The sequence below is a fragment of the Phyllobates terribilis genome, unplaced genomic scaffold, assembly GCF_046119375.1.
Source record: "Phyllobates terribilis strain yellow unplaced genomic scaffold, ASM4611937v1 Scaffold_10__3_contigs__length_209671492, whole genome shotgun sequence".
NCBI lineage: Eukaryota > Metazoa > Chordata > Amphibia > Anura > Dendrobatidae > Phyllobates > Phyllobates terribilis.
Genome location: NW_027362770.1, coordinates 175709142 through 175733888, shown reverse-complemented (window position 1 = coordinate 175733888; position 24747 = coordinate 175709142). Strand labels below are relative to the sequence as shown.

General features: G+C 50.3%; 2 protein-coding genes across 11 annotated transcripts in view; one reads left to right on the top strand and one right to left on the bottom strand.

The window, feature by feature from the left end:
* Positions 1–19202, bottom strand: part of CNOT4 (CCR4-NOT transcription complex subunit 4) — a 35860-nt gene extending 16658 nt beyond the window's left edge. For 2 of the 9 annotated variants that reach the window (XM_073650196.1, XM_073650200.1), the window contains exons 1-9: positions 18933–19202; positions 7774–8048; positions 7397–7594; positions 6883–6969; positions 6280–6381; positions 5801–5926; positions 4747–4880; positions 2249–2404; positions 703–768 (exon numbers count right to left, since the gene is read on the bottom strand). In XM_073650196.1, coding sequence (XP_073506297.1) covers positions 703–768; positions 2249–2404; positions 4747–4880; positions 5801–5926; positions 6280–6381; positions 6883–6969; positions 7397–7594; positions 7774–7947 — 1043 coding nt within the window. In that variant the 5' untranslated portion in view covers positions 7948–8048; positions 18933–19202. The remainder of the gene's footprint in view (positions 1–702; positions 769–2248; positions 2405–4746; positions 4881–5800; positions 5927–6279; positions 6382–6882; positions 6970–7396; positions 7595–7773; positions 8049–18932) is intronic. The other 7 variants (XM_073650201.1, XM_073650203.1, XM_073650202.1 and 4 more) reach the window with 5 other exon arrangements.
* Positions 19203–19914: 712 nt separating this feature from the next.
* NUP205 (nucleoporin 205) overlaps positions 19915–24747 on the top strand; it is a 31545-nt gene continuing 26712 nt past the window's right edge. Inside the window, exons 1-8 of one of the 2 annotated variants that reach the window (XM_073650193.1) lie at positions 19915–20049; positions 20386–20528; positions 21608–21779; positions 21977–22121; positions 22457–22616; positions 22797–23025; positions 23923–24087; positions 24170–24345. In XM_073650193.1, the coding sequence (XP_073506294.1) occupies positions 20022–20049; positions 20386–20528; positions 21608–21779; positions 21977–22121; positions 22457–22616; positions 22797–23025; positions 23923–24087; positions 24170–24345 (1218 nt within the window). In that variant the 5' untranslated portion in view covers positions 19915–20021. Of the gene's footprint in view, positions 20050–20262; positions 20285–20385; positions 20529–21607; positions 21780–21976; positions 22122–22456; positions 22617–22796; positions 23026–23922; positions 24088–24169; positions 24346–24747 lie in introns of those variants that run through there. The other variant, XM_073650194.1, reaches the window with a different exon arrangement.

Sequence of the window (24747 nt, the reverse complement as noted above, 5' to 3'; positions counted from 1 at the left end):
CGATAATACAGCTCAAACCGAAATGCTGTTGAGTTGTAATACCAGGCGCCACCACTACTGGAGGAATGGCGCTGTGCTTGGGGTAAGCAATGAAGGAGCTCCTCTGCCCCTTTAATTAGCGGTAGGATGGGGGGGGGGGGCTTATGGAGGTACCGAGAGCCCGACCCTCACTGAACTGATACCGATGGGACTATCCTAGGGTTGTTCAGCTTAAATTTTTCATCATATTCAAGACCCATGTGTTTTTTTTTTGTTTTTTTTGAGGGAGCTGCAGCATCAGAAAAATGGAAATTCTGACTTTTCATTTTTTCATATAAGTTTTTAACTAATTTTATATTCAGATAGATCAAATTTTTTTAGACTCGGCGACAAATTAATTTTTAATTATTGAAAAACAGTTTTTAAACTTGGATAATGATGTTAATTTTTAGGCTATTTTTTTTTTTACATTTTAATTTTTTTATGTTCATTTTTATGTTTATTTTTAATCTACATTTATTTTTTAACCTGCTATTCTTCTATATACTGCAATAAAGAAATGAGAAAATAATATTCTATGAAGTCCAGCAGCATATAAATAGTTAACAGCAGCGATCGGAGCGAGCTAATGCTGGAGTCCTGAACCCCTTTGATCTAGGGGGTAATAATTCAGATCCATGGAGGGGAAAAAAAAAAAAAAAAAATGTGATTATCTGTACGTACCTTGTATCGTCCTCTATGACCCTGCCAAATTTGGAAACATTATGCTCTGCGGATTCCCACAACAGCCTGAAAATTTGCGAGAAACAGGATTTTTAAGCGGCAAAAAGTGGATAAAAAACAAAAAAACAGTCAGGTGGAGGTGAAGGAATAAAAAGCTACTTCAATGGAGGAGGGGAAACTACATCTAAAGTAAAGAAAAGGGGTCAGAAAGTCAAGAAATAAAGAATGATCTCAACGTTCTCCCTAGAGAGTGTGTATAAAGCTGGCATGCAACTGAAAAGGACAGTTAGCACCTCTCAGCCAATCAGTGTCACAGAGCGAGTTCTCAGCAATGCTGATTGGCTGAGAGCGGTAGGATTACTTCACCAAGCTCCTCCCATAACATCCTTTTCAGTTGGATGACAGGCGTAGTGTTCAGCCTCCCAAGCTTTGGTTCTGGGACCTGAATTGAGCTCCTTTATGGGTCGTACTGATCACAAAAATGGGGGGGGGGGGGGGTGCATTGTGTGAATGGAGGGTTAATGAGCATTTGGGACCGCCAGTCATATAAACTACACACGCCCATTAGCACTCCATTCACACAGCGGATTTCTGGACACCCTCATCCCCCACTCTTGTGTTTGGTGTGGGAGAAGGTGAACAGGTAACTTATGTTGCTTATGGGACAACCCCTTTAACATTTCCTACGAGTTCATCTATCAACTATGGGGAAGGATTGTGATAAAGCATGTTACCTTAACGAATTAGTCCTTTAGTAACTGCAAACTGGATTGTTACTGCATTTTCCTATGATTGGGGACTCTTATGAGACTTCTGCCAGCACTATATGTACCAGACTATGCAGATATGGAAAAGCCATGATTAGCAGATCTCAGCTGGGGAGAAGAGGGTATACTTCCAAAATCCCCAGGGATTGGCTACCATTACAAAGAAAAGCAATTGCATCTTATGAGATTTCTTCCAGCACTATATGTACCAGACTATGCAGATTTGGAAAAGCAATGATTATCATATCTCAGCTATAGAGAAGGGCATTTTTTTAGGATCCTTAGGGATTGGCTACTATTATGGAGAAAAGCAATTGCAATCCCAAGCCTGGCATCTCATGAGATTTCTGCCAGCACTATATGTAACAGACTATGCAGATTTAGAAAAATTACGCTTAGCATATCTCAGCTACGGAGAAGGGCATATTTTTTAGGATCCTTGTGTATTGGCTACTATTACGGAGCAAAGCAATAACAATCTAAGTCGGAGTCATGGTGCAAAAACTTGCAGAAAGTGGGCCACACTGGTTAAGGTAGGGTCCTGGTCTTCCCCCTACCTATTACCGCCAAATGTCCACCACCCCAGGCAACGATTTAGAAGCAAAGTCACTAAAAAGGAAAAAATGTGAAATGATGTCACAATGGAACAAGAGGGGGACAAGACGGGATGGAAGACCACCAGAGAACGAAGAAAGGAAGTGGAAGCGAGGAACGGAATGGGGGGGGGTTTATAAGAAAAGTGAACCACCCAAAAAAAGAGGATGAGGTAGCTCAATTACCCAAAGTCTGAGTCTGGCCCGTCTGGAGTCAAATGGTCTGGATCTAAGCCATTGTCTAATATGGGAGGCGATTTCCTGTGTTCCAGTGTTAAACCATTGCTGGACCGGCCCGAGCTCTGTAATGATGGCCACGAGTCTTTGTTATTACTGTTGGGTCTAAAAAATAAAAAAATAAATAAAAAAAGGGGAAAAGTACAAAAACAGAAAGGAAAAAAAAAAAAAAGCGATGAAGAAATTAAACCAGAACGTGCAAAAAAATAAAAGCAAAAAATACAAGTGAAAAAAAAAAGGGAAAACAGGACGGAAAGTCTCGAGCCCCAGAGGTCGTGAAAAGCGATAGACCGTGAGACCAGAAATCCAGAGCCACCCTGAAATACTCTGTGCTGCTGAATTTATCTACTCCACCACTGCCCCCTCCAGGCAGGACTCTTCGTCCGCTCCTGAAATACTCTGTAATGCTGGTGGAAGCTTTAAAGCTTTCACCAACATCATCCCCATGAGTGGACGGGTAACTGCCCCCCCCCCCGTCTGAAATCCTCTGTGCTGCTTAAGTGGTCTCCTCCCTTAACCCCCCCCTTTTATTATTTCCAGTCTTTTCTCCACCAGTATCAAATCCCCTCCTGCACTCCACCCTCACACCCCCTCCAGCAGGGCAGTCACACTCACCTCCTGAAATCCTCTGTGCTGTTGAAGTCATCCGCTCCCTTCCCTCCCTCCATTTTCAGTCTCTACTCTACCGCTAGGCTCCGACCGTCTTCTGCACTCCACCACAGACCCCCCCCCTCCAGGCAGTGGACTATCCAGCCACTCCTGAAATACTCTGTGCCACTGTAACCTTATCTAATGGGCCGGTCAAGATTTAACAGGTCCGTTGGTGAACAAAGGAAGATTATGTTGCCATATCTATACACACAGACAATCATGGGTACAGGACAAGTGCCAGATAGTCAGACATTCTGGATTATCGGGACAAAGCCGAAGATTAAAAAAAAAAAATAAATAATAATTGCTTTTTTTTTTTTTTTTTCCAAGTCTCTCTTGGCTTAATCTTCCACTTTATATTGCAGATTATCAGAATTTCTGGATTGTAGGACTCTCCTCTTTTCTAATCCTGGACAACCCCATAAAAAAAAAAATGTATGTATGTAATTGTGGCAGCTTAAAGGAGAACTCCGTTTCTGCGTGACTTCAGATGTGCCTGATCCTCTCCTCCTTTTGTAAGGATGTGAAAGTTTTTACTCTCTGTTGACACCCGAAGCTAAAAGAACAAATTCTGTTGGTTTCTACTTGTTACCGCAGGGAGCAAAGCATCGTGGGAACTCAGCCGTTAGATCACATGACCCTGTGCACATAAACCCCGCGAACATTCCGAGACGGAACCGCGATCTATCAACTTTTTTTTTTTGCTATTGCCCCCATAAATTTTGATATTGCGGGGGTTAATTATTTTTATATTTTGATAGATCGGACTTTACTGAACGCGGCGATACCACGTGTGTATTTTTATCTTTAATGGATGATTTTAACTTGTTTTAATTTTTTCTTTAAACTTTTCACTGTTATTGTTAGTCCCCTTAGGGGACTTGAATGTCTGATCGCTTTTGCTATGTACAGTAACACAATATTACTCTGCATAGCAAAAATCACGGTCATCTTTGAATCTCGGCCACAGAGAGGGATTCAAGGGAGCTCTGTAATGACAGGCATTGGGGTCTTCAAAAGACCCCTTGCTTTCATAGCAACCCATCGATGATCCACGATAAAGTCACAGGAGCATAGAGTGGCGCTCCCCCTCGCCGGAGCATTGTTAATGCCGCTGTCAGAGTTTGACAACTGCCCGCTTCGCCCCCCCCCCAACGTTAAAGGAAAGTTTTTATAAAGTTTCTAAACTTTTTAGCTACTTTTGAAGAGTAGAACCTTACTGGTTACAGGTCCTTCTAACATGACGTCCAGATACTAAAACCATCCAAATAAGCAGAAGAAGAAAGCGTGACCTGTATATTAGGGAGCGGGCAGGGAACGGCGGCAATGTTTTCACTAATGACACGAGCCCCGAGCTCTATGAAACATGTCAGACTGGCCTGGCAGGAAGGAGCTTCATGTACCCAATTATTGCCTCTTATGAAGAGGGGCCGGCAAAGCCGAATGACCACTGAGTCGCATATGATTCAATATTTCCTTCCTGTGAAGTCTAAAACTAAACAGGTATGACAATGTAATACCACTGATGGCCTGCAGGGGGCAGCAAGGCACTACTGCTGTATACAGAGCCTGTTATAACTCTTAAAGGAGTCGCACATGTGACTGTGCCCGCTCCCACAATAAAAGAACGATATCCCATTAACTATTACTGGAACGGACAATATCAGAAGGGCCTGACAAATAAACCCTGAGAAAACAATCACACCCCTGAATATACAGGAGGCACAACCAGCCCCGGGGCCAGGTCTGCATCATATGGGACGGGCCGATAAGGGCACGCGGTCACCAGTACTTACACATCGTACCTCTGTAGGGGCGTTACTTTGTTTTTGTTCTTGTCGACTGTACCCGTAGACAACTGTAAGAAGTTCGGATTTAGTTTGTAGAGTTCCTGAAGCAACTTCTGCTCGTATTCCTGATGTTTACCCGCCTGCGGAAGGAGGAGGGTGAGGAAATTAGCAACTTAATAAACTGTACACCATTCTCCCCCATCGGTGCCAACTGTGAATATTCTCCCACAATCAGCAGCCAGAAGAGACGGGAAGGTTCGGGGTCAGAGCGTCCAGCACGGTATATGCACGATGAGCTGGGGGTCTAGGGTGCGAGCCCGGGGAGTCAGAAGGGCCGGCATCGTACCCAGGAGCAAAAGATGGGAGAGGTGCTAAAGAGGAAAGGAACTCGGGATGGAAGGAAGAAAGGAGAAAAATGGAGAGAGAGGGGAGGAAGGAAAGAAAAAAGGAATGGAAAGGAAAAAATATAAAAAGAATCAAAAAGAAAGAAAGAAAGGGAGGGAAGGAGGAAGGAAAGAGAAAACGAAAAAAGAAAATAAAGAAGATGAAAGAAAGAAAGGGAGGGAGGAAAGAAAAAAAAATAGAGGAAGGAATAAAGAGAAAAAAAGGGAAGGGGAAAAAAAAAAAAGAATAGGAACGAAAAAAGAAAAAAAAGAGAAGTAAAAAAAAAAAGAAGAAATAAAAACAGAAAACAAGAAGAAGGATGGAAAGGAAGGAAGAATGGGTAAAACATATGAGGCACAGGCCTCAGTATCTGTGGGGGAGTTTGCTGGTACTGATCACAGTGACTGTACCGATCACAGCCGGTCCCATCTCCCATAACTCGCAGGTTGTGTGATTAGCACTGTGCTAATGGCCTCATTACATGCAATTACAGGAGCAATTAGCAGTTCCGTGGCCGCCGGCCGCACATCTCGTTCCGCCAGTTTACGAGCCTCCATAAACCAAGCCCTATAATCAGAACCAGCACCGACACCTCAGCCCCAGATACGTGATCACGGCCACCACACCCCTCACTGCGGCTCCTTCCGTCCATGTCCTGCGCGCTCCGCTCACTCACCTGCATTTCTTCTTTTGTAAAGCTGGCCGCCTCGTCCCCCAGCTCGTGTAGATACATACAGTCCGGCTTTGGACACTGCATGTTTTTTAAGAAGTAACTGCAATATTTCGTGGTGCCTAAAGATGCCTTTAAGACATAAAAAAGAAAGATGGTGCTGTCAGAAGAAGCAGAGATGCTCTGCAGACGGGAGAGCTCCCATCTTGTCTGGCCCTCACTGGGACTGTACTATCAGTGGTGGCAGAGAATGAAGATGCAATGGCGCCAATTTAACGTTCCCGGCAGTAATTTAACCCTTCATATTAGCAGGAGACCAGCATCTACAGCCGCTATTAAAGATATATAAAAACTGACTACTAGAAAAAAACAAAGAGGGTGGGAGAAAAGAAAAACAAAAAGAGGAAGAGAGAAACTAAAACAAAAGGGAGAAAAAATAAATAAATAAAAGAGGGTCAGAATTTTGCTTTACGGCTGCACGTTACCTTGAGCGTTCTGCCGTCGACCACCACGTTGTTGACACATTGTATCGCTCGAAGTGCGTCTTCTGATCGGATGTACGTTACATACGCGCTGGCACTTGGACCCTGAGAGTGAACAAGGAAAGAGAAATTTTTGAAAACTTTTTACAAACTTTACGCCAAGTTATGTACAGAGATTAGGGCCGAATACAGACATCCGTGAACTGTGCTCCCCTGAACCAAACTATACGTGCCCACAACCAATCTTTCGGGTCTGACTTAGGGGGATTGCGTACCCCGGCCCCTCCAATCTTCACTGTACACCAGGCACGACCCCATATATTTTGTAGCTTAGCAATCAGCTGATCCGGTGGGGGGGGCGCCTCCAATCCTAAAGGATAAACCATCAAAGGCAAATTTTTGGAAATCCCCTTTAAATAAACAAGGGCTCCTTTGGCTCTTCTCCTCCCCATGAATTAAAAGGAAGATAATAGTCGTATATGGAGGCTAGAAAGCCGGATGATGTGAGACTTGTCACTGCAGCCTTTTTGGCGGCCACACAGCTCCCCCCCCCCCAAAAAAAAAAAAAATTGGCAATTAATTCAGAGTACGAGGAGAGGTACCGACCTGTGAGCCTGCATAGGACGTGCTGTTGTTGATGACGACTTTGTGTATTTTACCGAACTTCCCGAAATATTCTGGCCGTTTTAAAACCTAGAAATGGAGAGAAATCGTAAAAAAAAATAAAAAATAAAAATAAAAAAAATAACGGACATCCCCTTTAAGAGAAAAATTTTATATTACAGTATAGTTTTATAAAATCTATTTTTCAACAAGAGGTATCCGTTGCTAGCTGGAAACCATCAGCAAGCAATCTGTTGCTGAACGCGCAGTGCTTACATTTCTGGCTTTAGAGGGTGACTCCATAAGGAACAGCCCTGAGCGTAATTAAGAGGGCGGAGCATGACACGGGGATTCTTAGCTCCGCCCACTGAGATGTAATACGGTATTAGTGTTTCTGAACAGCTGACCATCCACAAAGCCTGATGCCCATATGACAATTGATGCAAACAGCATTTCCCAATGTGGCTTTTTACATTTAAAGGGGTCCTCTCAGTTCGAGGTGGGAGGGGTCACTCACCTCTGGGTCCGCGAGGCGCTGTGAAAGGCCGACTACAAAGACTAAGTTTTTCTGCACCACGCGGACGCTGGCCAAGTGTTTGCGGTTTTCTGATATTTTCTGTTTGCGCTCGTTCTGTTTTTGCTTCTTTTCGTTCTTTATCCTCTGTAGTTCTTCCTGGGAGAGAGGTTTGTAGACGGCGGGGTCTTCTGGATATGGCTGAGGAGGGGGTAACAGACAACATGAGACATCCCGAAGCTACACAAGACGCTTCCCACATGGGTATAACTCTAAGCTGCAGTACCAGGAACGACCACAGCTCAGTGAACGGCGCTGTGCAGTACATCGCTTTTCCATAGCAGAAACCCCACTCCCCCGGTAATTTTGGCGCCTCTAACCTTTCTGCATGCGGGACAGAGCCCATTCTCGTCTGTGCGTATACGGTGCCAACAGAAGCGGCAAATCTGATATCCGCATGTGCAAGGGAAAAAATTTATGTCGTCGATTTCCAAAGGCTCCATGCAAAGGGGGCATTCCACGGGGTCGTCCTTCACCTCGGGGCTGCGGGACATCTTTCTGGGATCCCAATGGGAAAAAAAAAAAAAAACTAAAGAAAAAAATAGATTTTCCAGGCTGAGAATAATTTAGTGAAATTAAAATCTGACGCAGAGATCTGTAAGAGAAAAAAAAAAAGAAGGGAAGGTTAATCACGTCCTTGTCACATAATAATAATAATAAAAAAAATAAGTCATAAAACACAAGAGCGAACTTTTAGGGTGCATTCCCACAATCAGTGTGTTCAGGCTTTCACACAGCGGAATTTCCGCATGAATCCTGCTCCTCAGATCACTTTGTTTTTGTCTTAATAAAGTTGGTTGAAACACAGGCAGCAGAGCAAACAGGCAGTTGCCCAAAGCAAAGAGTTCAGTAAAGTAATGTCCAACCCCCTTACATATACACTTGCACCCTTTAGTGCCTTTTATGTGGCAATAAAGAGTGATTTTAGCTTATTTTTTTTTATAACCAGCCAAGGTAAAGCAGACAGCTGTGATATGGTATTATCAGGCTGGGAAGGTCCACGCAGCTGCCCCAGAATTGGCGCATCACTTTAGATGCCCCAATTCTGGCGCTTTGCCTAGCTCTTCCCAACTGCCCTGGTGCAGTGGCAATTGGGGTAATGGTAGTTGGGGTTGAGGACAGCTGTGATTTGTCAAAAGCTGGGGTTATTAGTGAGAGGCATCTATCTGCTGGTATTTTTAGGCTGGGAAGGGTCTAATAACCATGGACCTTCCCAGCCTGATAATATCAGCCCCTAGATGTCTGCTTTAACTTGTCTGGTTACCCAAAATAAGGGGAGACCCCACGTCATATTTCAAGACTGAACACCATTTAGTGCCACATGAAGTGTGTAAGTGGGGGGTGGGACATTACTTTAGTGAACTCTTTGCATTGGGCAACTTCTTAATTGCTCTGCTGCCTGTACCTATATGTTCCTCTGTATGCGGTTTTTGGGTGCGTTAGTAACACTGATCGTGGGCACACAGCCTTAGAAAAATCTGATTACTAAAGGCCAGGAGATAGAGGAGCAGCAAGGGCAGTTAGGCTGCTGATGGATAGATTGTAACAAGCGGTCTCCTAGCAACCAGCATTCAAAAACTGACATTGTTCCTAGGGCAGAGAACACTCACTTGTGCTTTAGTGATCAGATTTCTTTCAAAACATTAAGGTGGAAAACTCCTTAAAATTGATGCTTTTCTGAAAATAATCGATGTAAATCAGTCTTCTAAACACTTGAACATGGATACTGGAACGACTGGGACTCGAACTACTATGTTAAGATCCCCCCACCCCCTCCAAGACTGGAGCAAAAGGGGTCCAATATGATAAAGCTAAAAACTTGTGGCCCTCAATGTTAAGAGAAACGAAGGAGACGAATACGGACAACATTGACGTTACCAAACACCGTCCCCCCCACCCTCCGCGGTTAATGTGACACAGATTCGGGCCCTCGCTTTTCTCGCTGCTTCGCCTGAAGTCATGGCAACCGGTTCTACAATGGAGGACACTTGTGAAGCACAGAAAAGGCCTTTTCACAGCGCTGGCTGGCAAATCTGCAGAGATTGGCAGGGAAAGGGTTAAATCCCAAGACGGACCCTTTCAATAATTCCTGGGGAGTGGGGTTAAAAGCTGAAAATCACCCACAAACCCAAGAATGAAATCCCACAGTGCTACTTTAGTGCTGTACCCCCCGTTTCTACCAGCACAGTGACACCTTCTGCCATTTGGCTGTGCAAGGTACTGCTTGCGACCCACAGAGGGGGGAAAAAGTACGGGGTCCTGACTTCTAGTTATGCTGCAACTCAGGAAGAAGTGATGGCGTCCCATCTGTGGCCCGCCGGCTTTCCAAGAATTGGGCAGAACTTTACCTCAAAGACTTATTGTCTGTGCGTTGGGCTTTGGCAGAGGGGCTCTCGACGTGTGGGTCGGCCACAATCCTGGGCCTCATTGACCTCGAATGACTGGTTCCATTATACAGGACGATGGAAAGCAGCAAAGCTTATCCCACCAAGCTCAGGGAGCTAAAAAGTAGACACCGCCTTGTGGGGGTCTCAAGACTGTCCAGAAGCCATGCAGGTGTCTTCACTAGACCACAAGATAAAGCACAAAGCCCCCCCCCCCCCGACCACTGACATCACTACCACAGCTCCGAGACCACTTTATACTACGCTGTATGATCGACCAGACAAGTGACATCAATACCACGGATGTGACGTCTCTCAATGGGTGGGATATTAGAGACCCCCCGATGAGGACGGGCCGTGCCCGCTGCTGGATTCTGCACTGGCGTCAGCCCTGGCATCCAGCGGGGGCATCCGGGGAGATATTTATAGTCCTGCGTTTCTTTTCCCCTGACGGTGCAGTTATTGCCGTGAACTCTGCTGACGAAGCAAATCAGGAGCGAATGAATGGAGCCGGGAAAACACTTCCCAGGTTCCCGGAGAGCGACGCCGGCTCTTTAATTACCATCAATGGAGCTGAAGAGGGACTCAAGATCTGCGGGACAATGTTATTTGCACCAGTTTGGGGTACACAAGTCAGTTCAAAGTTATTTTACTACTATATTGCACTTTTTGGAGCTTCCAGGCCCCGAAGACATTACTTGGCTTCAGGCTGCCATTGCAACCATCCTTACTGCAGCCCCAAATGGCAGCGTTATCTAGGAAGCATCGCAATGAAAGCCCCCTAATAAGCAGCGTAAGAAAATCCTTCGACTGACAAGCGGCTCACGCCAGGTGCTGCTCGGTTGCCGTGGCCTTGTAGAGGAAATGATGGCGCTGAAGAATGTACAACTTTGTGGAAGTTACCTAAACTGGGTGCAGCGCCCGACCAAACACACTTAATGTATCGTTTTACTGGCACCAAAGTTAATAGGGTTATCCAGGATTAAACAAACAAAAAAACAGCACCCCCCTGATTACAGGTAGTTTGTGGTACTGCAGCTCGGCTCCACCTACTGCAATGGAGCAGCAATACCAGAGATGATCCGTAATCAGGGTTGTAACAAAGCGGATGGGGTTTTGTAATCCTGGAAAATCCCTTTAACTGCAGCCAGTCGTGGACACTGCACGAGACCCTGTTCTGTCAGGTCCAGAAGCAGAACAGTGGGAAGCAGCCGAGTCATCTGTTCCCCTGGAGAACGAAGGGACGGAACGTTCTGGATTCACCTCTCCCGACCCTCCGCACACACGTGCGCGCTCCTGCCTCTCCCGACCCTCCGTACACACGCGCGCGCTCCTGCATCTCCCGACCCTCCGTACACACGCGCGCTCGCTCTTGCCTGCCTCTCCTGACCCTCCGTACACACGCACGCTCGCTCCTGCCTCTCCCGACCCTCCGTACACACGCACGCTCGCTCCTGCCTCTCCCGACCCTCCGTACACACGCACGCTCGCTCCTGCCTCTCCCGACCCTCCGTACACACGCGCGCGCTCCTGCCTCTCCCGACCCTCCGTACACACGCGCGCGCGCTCGCTCCTGCCTGCCTCTCCTGACCCTCCGTACACACGCACGCTCGCTCCTGCCTCTCCTGACCCTCCGTACACACGCACGCTCGCTCGCTCCTGCCTCTCCTGACCCTCCGTACACACGCACGCTCGCTCGCTCCTGCCTCTCCTGACCCTCCGTACACACGCACGCTCGCTCCTGCCTCTCCTGACCCTCCGTACACACGCACGCTCGCTCCTGCCTCTCCTGACCCTCCGTACACACGCACGCTCGCTCCTGCCTCTCCTGACCCTCCGTACACACGCACGCTCGCTCCTGCCTCTCCTGACCCTCCGTACACATGCACGCTCGCTCCTGCCTCTCCTGACCCTCCGTACACACGCACGCTTGCTCCTGCCTCTCCTGACCCTCCGTACACACGCACACTCGCTCCTGCCTCTCCGTACACACGCACGCTCGCTCCTGCCTCTCCTGACCCTTCGTACACACACACACTCGCTCCTGCTTCTCCCGACCCTTCGTACACACGCACACTCGCTCCTGCCTCTCCTGACCCTCCGTACACACGCACACTCGCTCCTGCCTCTCCGTACACACGCACACTCGCTCCTGCCTCTCCGTACACACGCACGCTCGCTCGTGCCTCTCCTGACCCTCCGTACACACGCACGCTCGCTCGTGCCTCTCCTGACCCTCCGTACACACGCACGCTCGTGCCTCTCCTGACCCTCTGTACACACGCACGCTCGTGCCTCTCCTGACCCTCTGTACACACGCACGCTCGCTCCTGCCTCTCCTGACCCTCCGTACGCACGCACGCTCGCTCCTGCCTCTCCTGACCCTCTGTACACACGCACGCTCCTGCCTCTCCTGACCCTCCGTACACACGCACACTCGCTCCTGCCTCTCCTGACCCTCCGTACACACGCACACTCGCTCCTGCCTCTCTTGACCCTCCGTACACACGCACACTCGCTCCTGCCTCTCTTGACCCTCCGTACACACGCACACTCGCTCCTGCCTCTCCTGACCCTCCGTACACACGCACACTCGCTCCTGCCTCTCCTGACCCTCTGTACACCCACACGCTCCTGTCTCAGGATCAGGAATAGGACATTTCATTACTTTCCCAAATTCTTATGAAAAAATATTCCCCACAAACTGCATTGAACGACTGTACTCAATTTATTATATATTTTAGGAGTTGGAGTCGGTCCATTTTATACTGACTCTACAGCCCAGCAACCTACAGCTGATCGCTGGGGGGGCGCTGGGTTTTAGACCCCACAGATGTGACCCTAAGGATAGATCATCAATGACCAAGTCCTGGACAACCCCTTTAAATGCACACGAGAACAAGCACTTAGCCATCTCCAAATATGGCTGCCAGCAGTCGAGGGCGCTCGATTATTATCAGCAGCCGGCGAGAGCTTAGCGACAGGAGTCGGGGATGTGACGGTGTTTGCACCGAGGAGGTGGCTATGATTGGAAAGCGGCACGTCGGCAATAATGCGTCACCGCTCAGCTTTCCAAAAATAGAAGAGGCGAGGACGACGATCAGGTAGGGGGCAGGGAGTACGGCGGAGGACGACGACAATTGGGGGGGCAGATAGTAAGGGAGGACGACAACAATCAATGGCAGGGAGTACGGAGGAGGAGGAGCAGGGAGACGACGACAATCGGGGGGGGCAGGGAGTACGGAGGAGGAGGGCGACGACGACAATCGGGGGGGCAGGGAGTACGGAGGAGGAGGAGGGCGACGACGACAATCGGGGGGGCAGGGAGTACGGAGGAGGAGGAGGGCGACGACGACAATCGGGGGGGGCAGGGAGTACGGAGGAGGGCGACGACGACAATCGGGGGGGGCAGGGAGTACGGAGGAGGAGGAGGGCGACGACGACAATCGGGGGGGCAGGGAGTAAGGAGGAGGGCGACGACGACGACAATCGGGGGGGCAGGGAGCATGGAGGAGGAGGGCGACGACGACGAAAATCGGGGGGGCAGGGAGCATGGAGGAGGAGGGCGACGACGACAATCGGGGGGGCAGGGAGCATGGAGGAGGAGGGCGACGACGACGACAATCGGGGGGGGCAGGGAGCATGGAGGAGGAGGGCGACGACGACGACAATCGGGGGGGCAGGGAGCATGGAGGAGGAGGGCGACGACGACGACAATCGGGGGGGCAGAGAGTACGGAAAAGGAGGGCGACGACGACAATCGGGGGGCAGGGAGTACGGAGAAGGAGGAGGGCGGCGACAACGACAATTGGGGGGCAGGGAGTACGGAGGAGGGCGACGACGACAATCGGGGGCAGGAAGTAAGGAGGAGGGCGACGACGACAATCGGGGGGCAGAGAGTACGGAGGAGGAGGAGGGCGACGACGACAATCGGGGGGCAGAGAGTACGGAGGAGGAGGAGGGCGACGACGACAATCGGGGGGCAGAGAGTACGGAGGAGGAGGATGATCGGGGCAGGGAGTAACCTAGTAATGTAGGTTGAATAAAGACCTAGGTCTATCAACCTTCCTCCCCCAATTGTACATTTTGTTTAAGGGATTGTGCAGACGGTCGGTAATGGCTGCGCTTTGAACGCTGTATACTGTGTGCTGCGTACAAAGCGCTGCACGCAGGTGAATCCGCACGTGTTCATTCAACCATTCACCGCATCCTATGCATTACACTGATATAATTTCTCTTGCTGCGGTCTGGAAAGACACGCCACATACCCGTGTCCGCAGGCGCACGGAGACGCATAGTGGACATGGGATTTGTATAAATCCATCCACTGCTGTAACATCTGGCCGCTGCGGATTGCACATAGCACAAGTGCACTGAGTCCAATCCGCAGCGTTTACTGACCGTGTGCACGTACCCTAATTTAACTGTAACCCACAATGTTATGTACGGAGGATGACGATCAGGGGGGGCAGGGAGTACGGGGGAAGTGTTAAAGGGCCAATAACCCTACAATGGTCGGGACAGAGACCAAGGGAGAAGCGACGACTCCGGACTTCCTTCCTGTGGTTCATTCCAAAGAAAACAAACAAAACCCACGCCAGCCGTTCTTAGCCGGCTGACAACAGAGAGTAGAGGAATTTTTCTATAGGGTCCCTTTAAGAATCATGGTGGCAGCGACCTGTGACTCGCCAGCGGTCGTGAATCTACATCTCGCAGAATGAGCTCGGAGAGGTCAGATCCCGTTTACAGGGGTATAACAAATTCTACGATTATACAAAACCCAACACTGCGTCCCTCCATAAATCACGGGATCGCTGCAGCCAATCACCGGCCTCAACCGTGACATGACTGCTGAGATCAACGATTATCTGCAGCGGTCACGGAATTGATGGACGCGGCGGCATCATCGCTGCAAGTAATGATTTATGATTTCCGTTTTTGAAAACATTTCTGAAAAATACCTTTAAAAAGAAGCAAAATTTAAGAGTCAGAGAAGGCGGTGGCTGAGAAGGGGGGAACGGACATATCAATCTACAATCAGAAAAGGCGAGACACCTCCACCCCGGCATCAGGATAGCTGCTATTTTATCTCCCTCATGCTTTACACCGCAGCTCTACCTGGTCAGATTGGATCTTTACAAGCACAAGCTCGACACAGACTGAAGGGAACCCACCCAAAGACAAGGGGGGACCCGGGAGAGGCTCGTAGCCCCCAATGTAACCGAGAGCAATGTGGGAAAGTAATGACAGAGGCTGAAAGACAATTCCCCAACATACAGAGAAACTACAACTCCTATCATCCACCGGGCAGCAACAACTGGGAAACCAACTGCACAATGTGCGAGATACAGAGAGAACACAGGATTATAGGCGGAGGGGGCCGCAGACGCAGGGGGGGCCAGCAGGCCCAGGAATCGTACATCTCTGACGTGTATGGTCAGCTAAGGGCTCAATTGACCAGGAACCGCAGTGTCAGGACATTAAGTGGGCCAAGAAAAGAAGGAAGGAAAGGAGGCCACCGGCCAGAAAGAAGAGGGAAAAGCAGGAAGGAAGGGAGGCCGCCGGCCAGAAAGAAGAGGGAAAAGAAGGAAGGAAGGGAGGCCGCCGGCCAGAAAGAAGAGGAAAAAGAAGGAAGGAAGGGAGGCCGCCGGCCAGAAAGAAGAGGGAAAAGAAGGAAGGAAGGGAGGCCGCCGGCCAGAAAGAAGAGGGAAAAGAAGGAAGGAAGGGAGGCCGCCGGCCAGAAAGAAGAGGGAAAAGAAGGAAGGAAGGGAGGCCGCCGGCCAGAAAGAAGAGGGAAAAGAAGGAAGGAAGGGAGGCCGCCGGCCAGAAAGAAGAGGGAAAAGAAGGAAGGAAGGGAGGCCGCCGGCCAGAAAGAAGAGGGAAAAGAAGGAAGGAAGGGAGGCCGCCGGCCAGAAAGAAGAGGGAAAAGAAGGAAGGAAGGGAGGCCGCCGGCCAGAAAGAAGAGGGAAAAGAAGGAAGGAAGGGAGGCCGCCGGCCAGAAAGAAGAGGGAAAAGAAGGAAGGAAGGGAGGCCGCCGGCCAGAAAGAAGAGGGAAAAGAAGGAAGGGAGGGAGGCCGCCGGCCAGAAAGAAGAGGGAAAAGAAGGAAGGAAGGGAGGCCGCCGGCCAGAAAGAAGAGGGAAAAGAAGGAAGGAAGGGAGGCCGCCGGCCGGAAAGAAGAGGGAAAAGAAGGAAGGAAGGGAGGCCGCCGGCCGGAAAGAAGAGGGAAAAGAAGGAAGGAACGGAGGCCGCCGGCCGGAAAGAAGAGGGAAAAGAAGGAAGGAAGGGAGGCCGCCGGCCGGAAAGAAGAGGGAAAAGAAGGAAGGAAGGGAGGCCGCCGGCCAGAAAGAAGAGGGAAAAGAAGGAAGGAAGGGAGGCCGCCGGCCGGAAAGAAGAGGGAAAAGAAGGAAGGAAGGGAGGCCGCCGGCCAGAAAGAAGAGGGGAAAAGAAGGAAGGAAGGGAGGCCGCCGGCCAGAAAGAAGAGGGAAAAGAAGGAAGGAAGGGAGGCCGCCGGTCAGAAAGAAGAGGGAAAAGAAGGAAGGAAGGGAGGCCGCCGGCCAGAAAGAAGAGGGAAAAGAAGGAAGGAAGGGAGGCCGCCGGCCAGAAAGAAGAGGGAAAAGAAGGAAGGAAGGGAGGCCAGAAAGAAGAGGGAAAAGAAGGAAGGAAGGGAGGCCGCCGGCCGGAAAGAAGAGGGAAAAGAAGGAAGGAAGGGAGGCCGCCGGCCGGAAAGAAGAGGGAAAAGAAAGAAGGAAGGAAGGGAAGCCGCCGGCCAGAAAGAAGAGGGAAAAGAAGGAAGGAAGGGAGGCCGACAGAAAAGAGGGAAAGGAGGGAAGGAAGGGAGGCCGCCGGCCAGAAAGAAGAGGGAAAAGAAGGAAGGAAGGGAGGCCGCCTGCCGGAAAGAAGAGGGAAAAGAAGGAAGGAAGGGAGGCCGCCTGCCGGAAAGAAGAGGGAAAAGAAGGAAGGAAGGGAGGCCGCCGGCCGGAAAGAAGAGGGAAAAGAAGGAAGGAAGGGAGGCCGCCGGCCGGAAAGAAGAGGGAAAAGAAGGAAGGAAGGGAGGCCGCTGGCCGGAAAGAAGAGGGAAAAGAAGGAAGGAAGGGAGGCCGCTGGCCGGAAAGAAGAGGGAAAAGAAGGAAGGAAAGGAGGCCGCTGGCCGGAAAGAAGAGGGAAAAGAAGGAAGGAAGAGAGGCCGCCGGCCAGAAAGAAAGGGAAAAGAAGGAAGGAAGGGAGGACGCCGGCCGCAAAGAAGTAGGGAAAAGAAGGAAGGAAGGGAGGCCGCCGGCCAGAAAGAAGAGGGAAAAGAATGAAGGAAGGGAGGACGCCGGCCGCAAAGAAGTAGGGAAAAGAAGGAAGGAAGGGAGGCCGTCGGCCAGAAAGAGAGAAAAGAAAGAAGGAAGGGAGGGAGGCCGCCGGTCGGAAAGAAGAGGGAAAAGAAGGAAGGAAGGGAGGCCGCCGGCCAGAAAGAAGTATGGAAAAGAAGGAAGGAAGGGAGGCTGCCAGAAAGAAAAGAGAAAAGAAAGAAGGAAGGGAGGCCTCCCGCAGGAAAGATGAGAGAAAATAAGAAAGAAAGGAAGGGAGGCCGCCGCCAGAAAGAAGAGAGAAAAGGAAGGAAGGAAGGGAGGCCGCCCGCCGGAAGGGAGAGAGGAAAGCCACCATCCGGAAATAAGGAAGGAAGGTCGCCCACTATCCGGAAAGAAGGTAGAAAGGCCACCCGCCGCAGAGAAGAAAGGAAGGAAATCCGACAGCTGAAAACTAGGAAGGAAAGAAGGAGGGAGAAAAGAAAGGAAGGAAAGGAAGACACCCACCGGAAAAAAGGAAAGGAGTGAGGCTGCCTACTGGTACAGAGGTAAAAAGGTAGGCCATCTACAGGAAGGAAAGAGGGGTAAAAAAGAGGAAAGGAGGCTGAATGACTACAGAGAAATATGAAAGAAGGAAGTGAGGCAGTCTAGAGGGAAAGAAAAGAGGCAGTGAGGCTGTCAGCCAGGAAAGAAGGAGGCTATCAGCATAGTCTAAATTGATGGCCCGATTAATAGAGGTCAGTGTACACAAGGATGAGGCCGGTGTAGGCTGTGATTTCTGGGGAGTGGAGTCTTGTTGTGATGGAGAGAGGCCGGGCTGCGTGTACACGGCGCGGCTCCGCCAGAGGCCGGGCTGCGTGTACACGGCGCGGCTCCGCCAGAGGCCGGGCTGCGTGTACACGGCGCGGCTCCGCCAGAGGCCGGGCTGCGTGTACACGGCGCGGCTCCGCCAGAGGCCGAGATGCGTGTACACGGCGCGGTTCCGCCAGAGGCCGGGCTGCGTGTACATGGTGCGGTTCCGCCAGAGGCCGGGCTGTGTGTACATGGTGCGGTTCCGGTAGAGGCCGGGCTGTGTGTACACGGTGCGGTTCCGGTAGAGGCCGGGCTGTGTGTACACGGTGCGGTTCCGGTAGAGGCCGGGCTGTGTGTACACGGCGCGGTTCCGCCAGAGGCCGGGCTGCGTGTACACGGCGCGGTTCCGCCAGAGGCCGGGCTGCGTGTACACGGCGCGGTTCCGCCAGAGGCCGGGCTGCGTGTACATGGTGCGGTTCCGGTAGAGGCCGGGCTGTGTGTACATGGTGCGGTTCCGGTAGAGGCCGGGCTGTGTGTACATGGTGCGGTTCCGGTAGAGGCCGGGCTGTGTGTACACGGTGCGGTTCCGGTAGAGGCCGGGCTGTGTGTACACGGTGCGGTTCCGGTAGAGGCCGGGCTGTGTGTACACGGCGCGGTTCCGGTAGAGCCCGGGCTGCGTGCACACGCCGCGGTTCCGCCAGAGGCCGGGCTGTGTGTACATGGTGCGGTTCCGGTAGAGGCCGGGCTGTGTGTACACGGTGCGGTTCCGGTAGAGGCCGGGCTGTGTGTACACGGCACAGTTCCGCCAGAGGCCGGGCTGCGTGTACATGGTGCGGTTCCGGTAGAGGCCGGGCTGTGTGTACATGGTGCGGTTCCGGTAGAGGCCGGGCTGTGTGTAAATGGTGCGGTTCCGGCACAGGCCGCATGTGTGTGTACAGGAGGCCGCTCCCAGGCCCGGACATAAGGTGAGGGAGGCTGCGGCCTGTGACAGGATCCCCCGCTCCTCTTACCCTCGCACCGCCTCCTGCGCCGGCCTGGCCCTCACACTGGTGTTGCTGGATGGTAATGGCGGGCACTAGGGGGCGGACCTGCGGCTCCTCCTCCTTCTGTGGCAGTTTGTCGGAGCTCGGCGGATACGATCCGTGTATGACCGGCTCGGTTCCGAGAGAAGGCTAGAAATACCCGGGGCCTGTCTGCTCCTGTCCGGGGATCTTCACCACCAGACGGCCACCATCTTACATTGGGGGGGTTACTGTTCTGGCAGCTGAGGGAGGAGAAAACGAAGTGCGCATGCGCAAAGTGTTCAAGACATAAAACGAGGCCGAAGCATGCGGCGCGGTGCACGATGGGAATTGTAGTCGTAACGTGAGCCGCCGCAGACGGATAATAGGATTTCACCCTCCCGCTCAGGCATCAGCCAAGATTATATTAACACAATGCTGCGAAATATTTACAACAGATATAATGACATAATACTAAAATATAAGACGTGAATCTCCCGTCTTGTAAAGAAAAAGAACTACATATCCCGACAAGCTTAGCGCAACCGTAACGGAAAATGCTCCTTATTGCAACATAGAATTAATTTAGACTTTTTCGTCATGAAATTAACTGACAAGTCGCTCGCCTCAATTCTGCTTTAAGTATTAACACCGGTGGCAATGACTTATGGGATTTGTAGTTTTTCTAACCTCTGGACTAAAACAATTCAAATACATTGGGACTGCATTTCCCACAATCCTGTGCTCTGCTGTCACGTGACCAGTCCTTTGAAATGAAACGAGGCGTTTAAAAAGAAAAATGCCGCTGGGAAATGTAGTTCTTTCACTTCCAAATTTAAAATGTTCAAACTTGACTCGAACTACATCTCCCAGAACCGCTTACGCGAGGTTCTTTTGTGACAGAGAGCTAAATAACGTATCAAAGCCGATTTATCGCTCTACCTTGAGTTATTGCTGCAAAGTCAAGCTCCGATAAGGGGGGTGTAGTTTTGTTTTGATGAGGGGTTGTAAATTATTTGGGGGTGCTGTCTGGACAGGCATTGGTGAAGGCAGCCTGACGTGAACAGGCGGGTTCTGCCTGGGAAGTTCGGTCCCAAGATGGCAGCGCCGTTGGCGGTAAATTCAGGTAACATGGGAAAAGAAGGTTCTGCTCTGATGTTTGGTGTCAGTGTACGTGACAAATGTTATTATCGGAGATACCGTGACCCCGGATGTGTACGAGATGTGAGGTCCTAGCGCCTGGACCCTCACGTGGTGACTGCAGCGGTAGAACAGTGAGTGCAGCTCTGGAGGGTAATACAGAAGCTGGGGTCATATCTGTGACACATAGCTCTGCATTGGAGCTGTGTACACGGAAAGTGGTAGGATATCTAGATATGGAAAGACCCTTTTATTAAATAAGTTATTCTTGTGGTGTACTACAACTCCCAGGCTGACGTACAATTTTTCTCATCGGTTCCAGGCGCCAGTCTGTGGGGTCCTTACAAAGAAATCTGCACGACGGTGGGGAACGCGCTGCTGAAAAGGCAACCGGAGGCCACGCACGTCCTGGACCTAATGCTGAAGAAGCACAAGCCGGACTTCATCTCACTGTTCAAGAACCCGGTAATTCTGTGCGAAGAATAACGCTCTGGAGTTACATCCTGTATTATACTCCAGAGCTGCACTCACTATTCTGCTGGTGCAGTCACTGTGTACATACATTACATTACTGATCCTGAGTTACATCCTGTATTATACTCCAGAGCTGCACTCACTATTCTGCTGGTGCAGTCACTGTGTACATACATTACATTACTGATCCTGAGTTACATCCTGTATTATACTCCAGAGCTGCACTCACTATTCTGCTGGTGCAGTCACTGTGTACATACATTACTGATCCTGAGTTACATCCTGTATTATACTCCAGAGCTGCACTCACTATTCTGCTGGTGCAGTCACTGTGTACATACATTACATTACTGATCCTGAGTTACATCCTGTATTATACTCCAGAGCTGCGCTCACTATTCTGCTGGTGCAGTCACTGTGTACATACATTACATTACTGATCCTGAGTTACATCCTGTATTATACTCCAGAGCTGCACTCACTATTCTGCTGGTGCAGTCACTGTGTACATACATTACATTACTGATCCTGTACTGATCCTGAGTTACATCCTGTATTATACTCCAGAGCTGCACTCACTATTCTGCTGGTGCAGTCACTGTGTACATACATTACATTACTGATCCTGAGTTACATCCTGTATTATACTCCAGAGCTGCACTCACTATTCTGCTGGTGCAGTCACTGTGTACATACATTACATTACTGATGCTGAGTTACATCCTGTATTATACTCCAGAGCTGCACTCACTATTCTGCTGGAGCAGTCACTGTGTACATACATTACATTACTGATCCTGAGTTACATCCTGTATTATACTCCAGAGCTGCACTCGCTATTCTGCTGGTGCAGTCACTGTGTACATACATTACTGATCCTGAGTTACATCCTGTATTATACTCCAGAGCTGCACTCACTATTCTGCTGCTGCAGTCACTGTGTACATACATTACATTACTGATCCTGAGTTACATCCTGTATTATACTCCAGAGCTGCACTCACTATTCTGCTGGTGCAGTTACTGATCCTCCAGAGCTGCGCTCAGTTTTCTCCCTTTTCTTCCTAAAGGCCAAGAGTCTCCAACAACATGAGAAGATCCAGAAGGCGGCCACTGAGGGCATCGCCATTAAGGGGCAGCAGGGCACCCGCCTCCTGCCCGAGTCTCTCATTAAGGAGACCTTCATCCTGAGCGACCTGTTCGGTATCGGGGAGGTGGCCGCTGTGGAGCTTCTGCTCGCAGGTGATTTCGGGGGGCCATCTTCTCACAGCTGCGGCTTTGTCACAGTTGTATCCGGTCTTGGATAGTCCTATGAGGCTGATACTGTACATGGGGAGAGTCGCACTTGTGTCAGACCCCTGTCACCTGGCAGGACGGGGGGCTCCTGGAGACCCCCCTTATTCTGGAGCTGTTACTGACAGGCCCGTTTTTCGTTACAGGGGAGCACCAGCAGCCGCACTTCCCCGGCCTCACCCGGGGTCTGGTCGCCGTCCTCCTATACTGGGATGGGAAGCGATGTATCGCCAACGCCTTGTGCACCCTAATCAAGTCCCGCAAGGGCAAGACCTTCACCTTGGCCCTCAGGTATGGCCGTCATCGTCATGTGATTTACCTAAAGGGGTGGGCACTGTTTTTTTTTTGGGGGGGGGGGGGGGTGAGGTAGACCCTTGTCCCATCAGGATAACCCATCTCCGACCATTTTTTCCTATCGGATTATGAGGAACAGTATGGGGGGTTTCTTCCCCTAAAAAAAAAAAAAATGTGACTTTCTGCTGCAGTTGCAATTGGAACAGCAGCTCTGGAGCACAAACTGCAGCTCTTACTATGCGCAGTCTAAATAGCACATACTGTGGTTAGGATAGGACCCTTAAAATAAAAAAAAAATAAAAAAGTACCTTGGGTTGTTATCTCCCACGCAGCCCGGAGGTGGAGGCTATGACGACGCGTTTCACTGACGACCTGATGGACAGCGGCCTCACCCAGAAGATCCTCACCCTGTTGTCCCAGATCGACGTGAACAATGAATTTGACAAGCTTCAGAAGGAGCGAGGTCTGGGAAACGAGAAGCACCGCAAGGAGGTAGGAAGGAAGGGGGGAAAATGCCGCCATGGTGGTCCGATCGTCGCTACCTTCATGGTCCTGTCTTCCAGAAGAGCAGGATTATCGCAGGGGTCCGGCGGTTCCGCTGAGATGCTGGATCGTAGTAGACCCAGGTCGGCTTTGCTTTTTTCCTCCCTAAGTCACTCCTCGTCCTTGCAGGTCTCTGATCTTATTAAGGAAAGCCGCCAGTCGCTTGCAGGAAGTCTCTTCTCCTGGGCCTGTCAGACCCCGCTGAGCAAGGACGACACTCTCCTACTAATCGGACACCTGGAGAAAGTCTCTGTGGAGGCAGACGGCACCCTAGACGGCGTTAACCTCTCCCTCCTCATGGCGCTCCTCTACTGCTTTGATGTGAGCTTTTTGGAGCAGGGGACAGAGGACAGGGATGGTAGGTCTTGTATACATCCAACTCCACTGAGCTCCCCCTAGTGGTGACAGTAGGCAGAATCTTATCATGTATCTCTGTATACAGGGAGCTCCCCCTAGTGGTGACAGTAGGCAGAATCTTATCATGTATCTCTGTATACAGGTAGCTCCCCCTCGTGGTGGCTACAGACAGAATCTTATCATGTATCTCTGTATACAGGGAGCTCCCCCTAGTGGTGACTGCAGACAGGATCTTATCATGTATCTCTGTATACAGGGAGCTCCCCCTAGTGGTGACTGCAGACAGGATCTTATCATGTATCTCTGTATACAGGTAGCTCCCCCTCGTGGTGGCTACAGACAGAACCTTATCATGTATCTCTGTATACAGGGAGCTCCCCCTAGTGGTGGCTGCAGACAGGATCTTATTATGTATCTCTGTATACAGGAAGCTCCCCCTAGTGGTGGCTGCAGACAGGATCTTATCATGTATCTTTGTATACAGGGAGCTCCCCCTAGTGGTGACTGCAGACAGGATCTTATCATGTATCTCTGTATACAGGGAGCTCCCCCTAGTGATGGCTACAGACAGAATCTTATCATGTATCTCTGTATACAGGGAGCTCCCCCCAGTGGTGGCTGCAGACAGGATCTTATCATGTATCTCAGTAGACGGGGAGCTCCCCCTAGTGGTGGCTGCAGACAGAATCTTATCATGTATCTCTGTATACAGGGTGCTCCCCCTAGTAGTGGCTGCAGACAGGATCTTATCATGTATCTCTGTATACAGGGAGCTCCCCCTAGTGGTGGCTGCCGATGCACTGTATTTTATCATTAGTACTATTGGACCCATTTACACAATGTGTTCCAATACCTGCTCTTTCTTATATTAATATTCCTTTTATTTCCCATATCCCAGAATTAATGCAGCAGACGCCTCTTTTGACTGAAAAGCAGTATGTGGCGGCCATTCACCAGAGACTGCAGGACTCCCAGCCATGGAAGTTATCCGGTCTGCAAGCCACGGTCCGGCTGGCCTGGGCGCTCACCCTACGTGGTATATCTCAGCTCACTGAAGTTACAGGTATGGGGTCGATGCCTTGTTTTATCTTGTTTTTATATGTTGCTGTATTTTACTTTAATGCCACCTTTCCGTCACTTCTCAGCGCTGGCGGAGTTCACAGAGGCGGATGAAGTCCTGGCAGAGATGGCCATCGGAGGCAACGCTTTCCTCTTCCTCACTGATGCTGTGGTGGCCTCCGAGCTTTTTCCCCAGGAGGAATTCTTCATCCGTAGGATTCACATCCTGGTCACTGATTTCCTGACTCGGATGCCCATGAAGGTTGGTTGTTGTTTGATTTCTGACCAGGTAAAAAGAAAATTTGTCACTTATCCTCTGCATAAGTGATAATTTTTAGACCGGTCCAGGTTCAATTCCTGGGGCTCCATACTGAAAAAATGTGTTACAAAGGGGTTAAATTCCTCCTGCGAGTTTGCGACCTGGATGTTTGATTTCTGACCAGGTAAAAAAACAAAATAATTGTCACTTATCCTCTGCATAAGTGATAATTTTTAGACCAGTGCAGGTCGAAACCCTGGGGCTCCATACGAAAAAGGAAAAAGGCGTCGCAGAGGGGTTGAATTCCTTCTGCTATCTTGCTACTTGGATGTTTGATCTCTAATCAAGTAAAAAAAAAAAATTTGTCACTTATCCTCTACATAGGTGATAATTTTTAGACCGGTG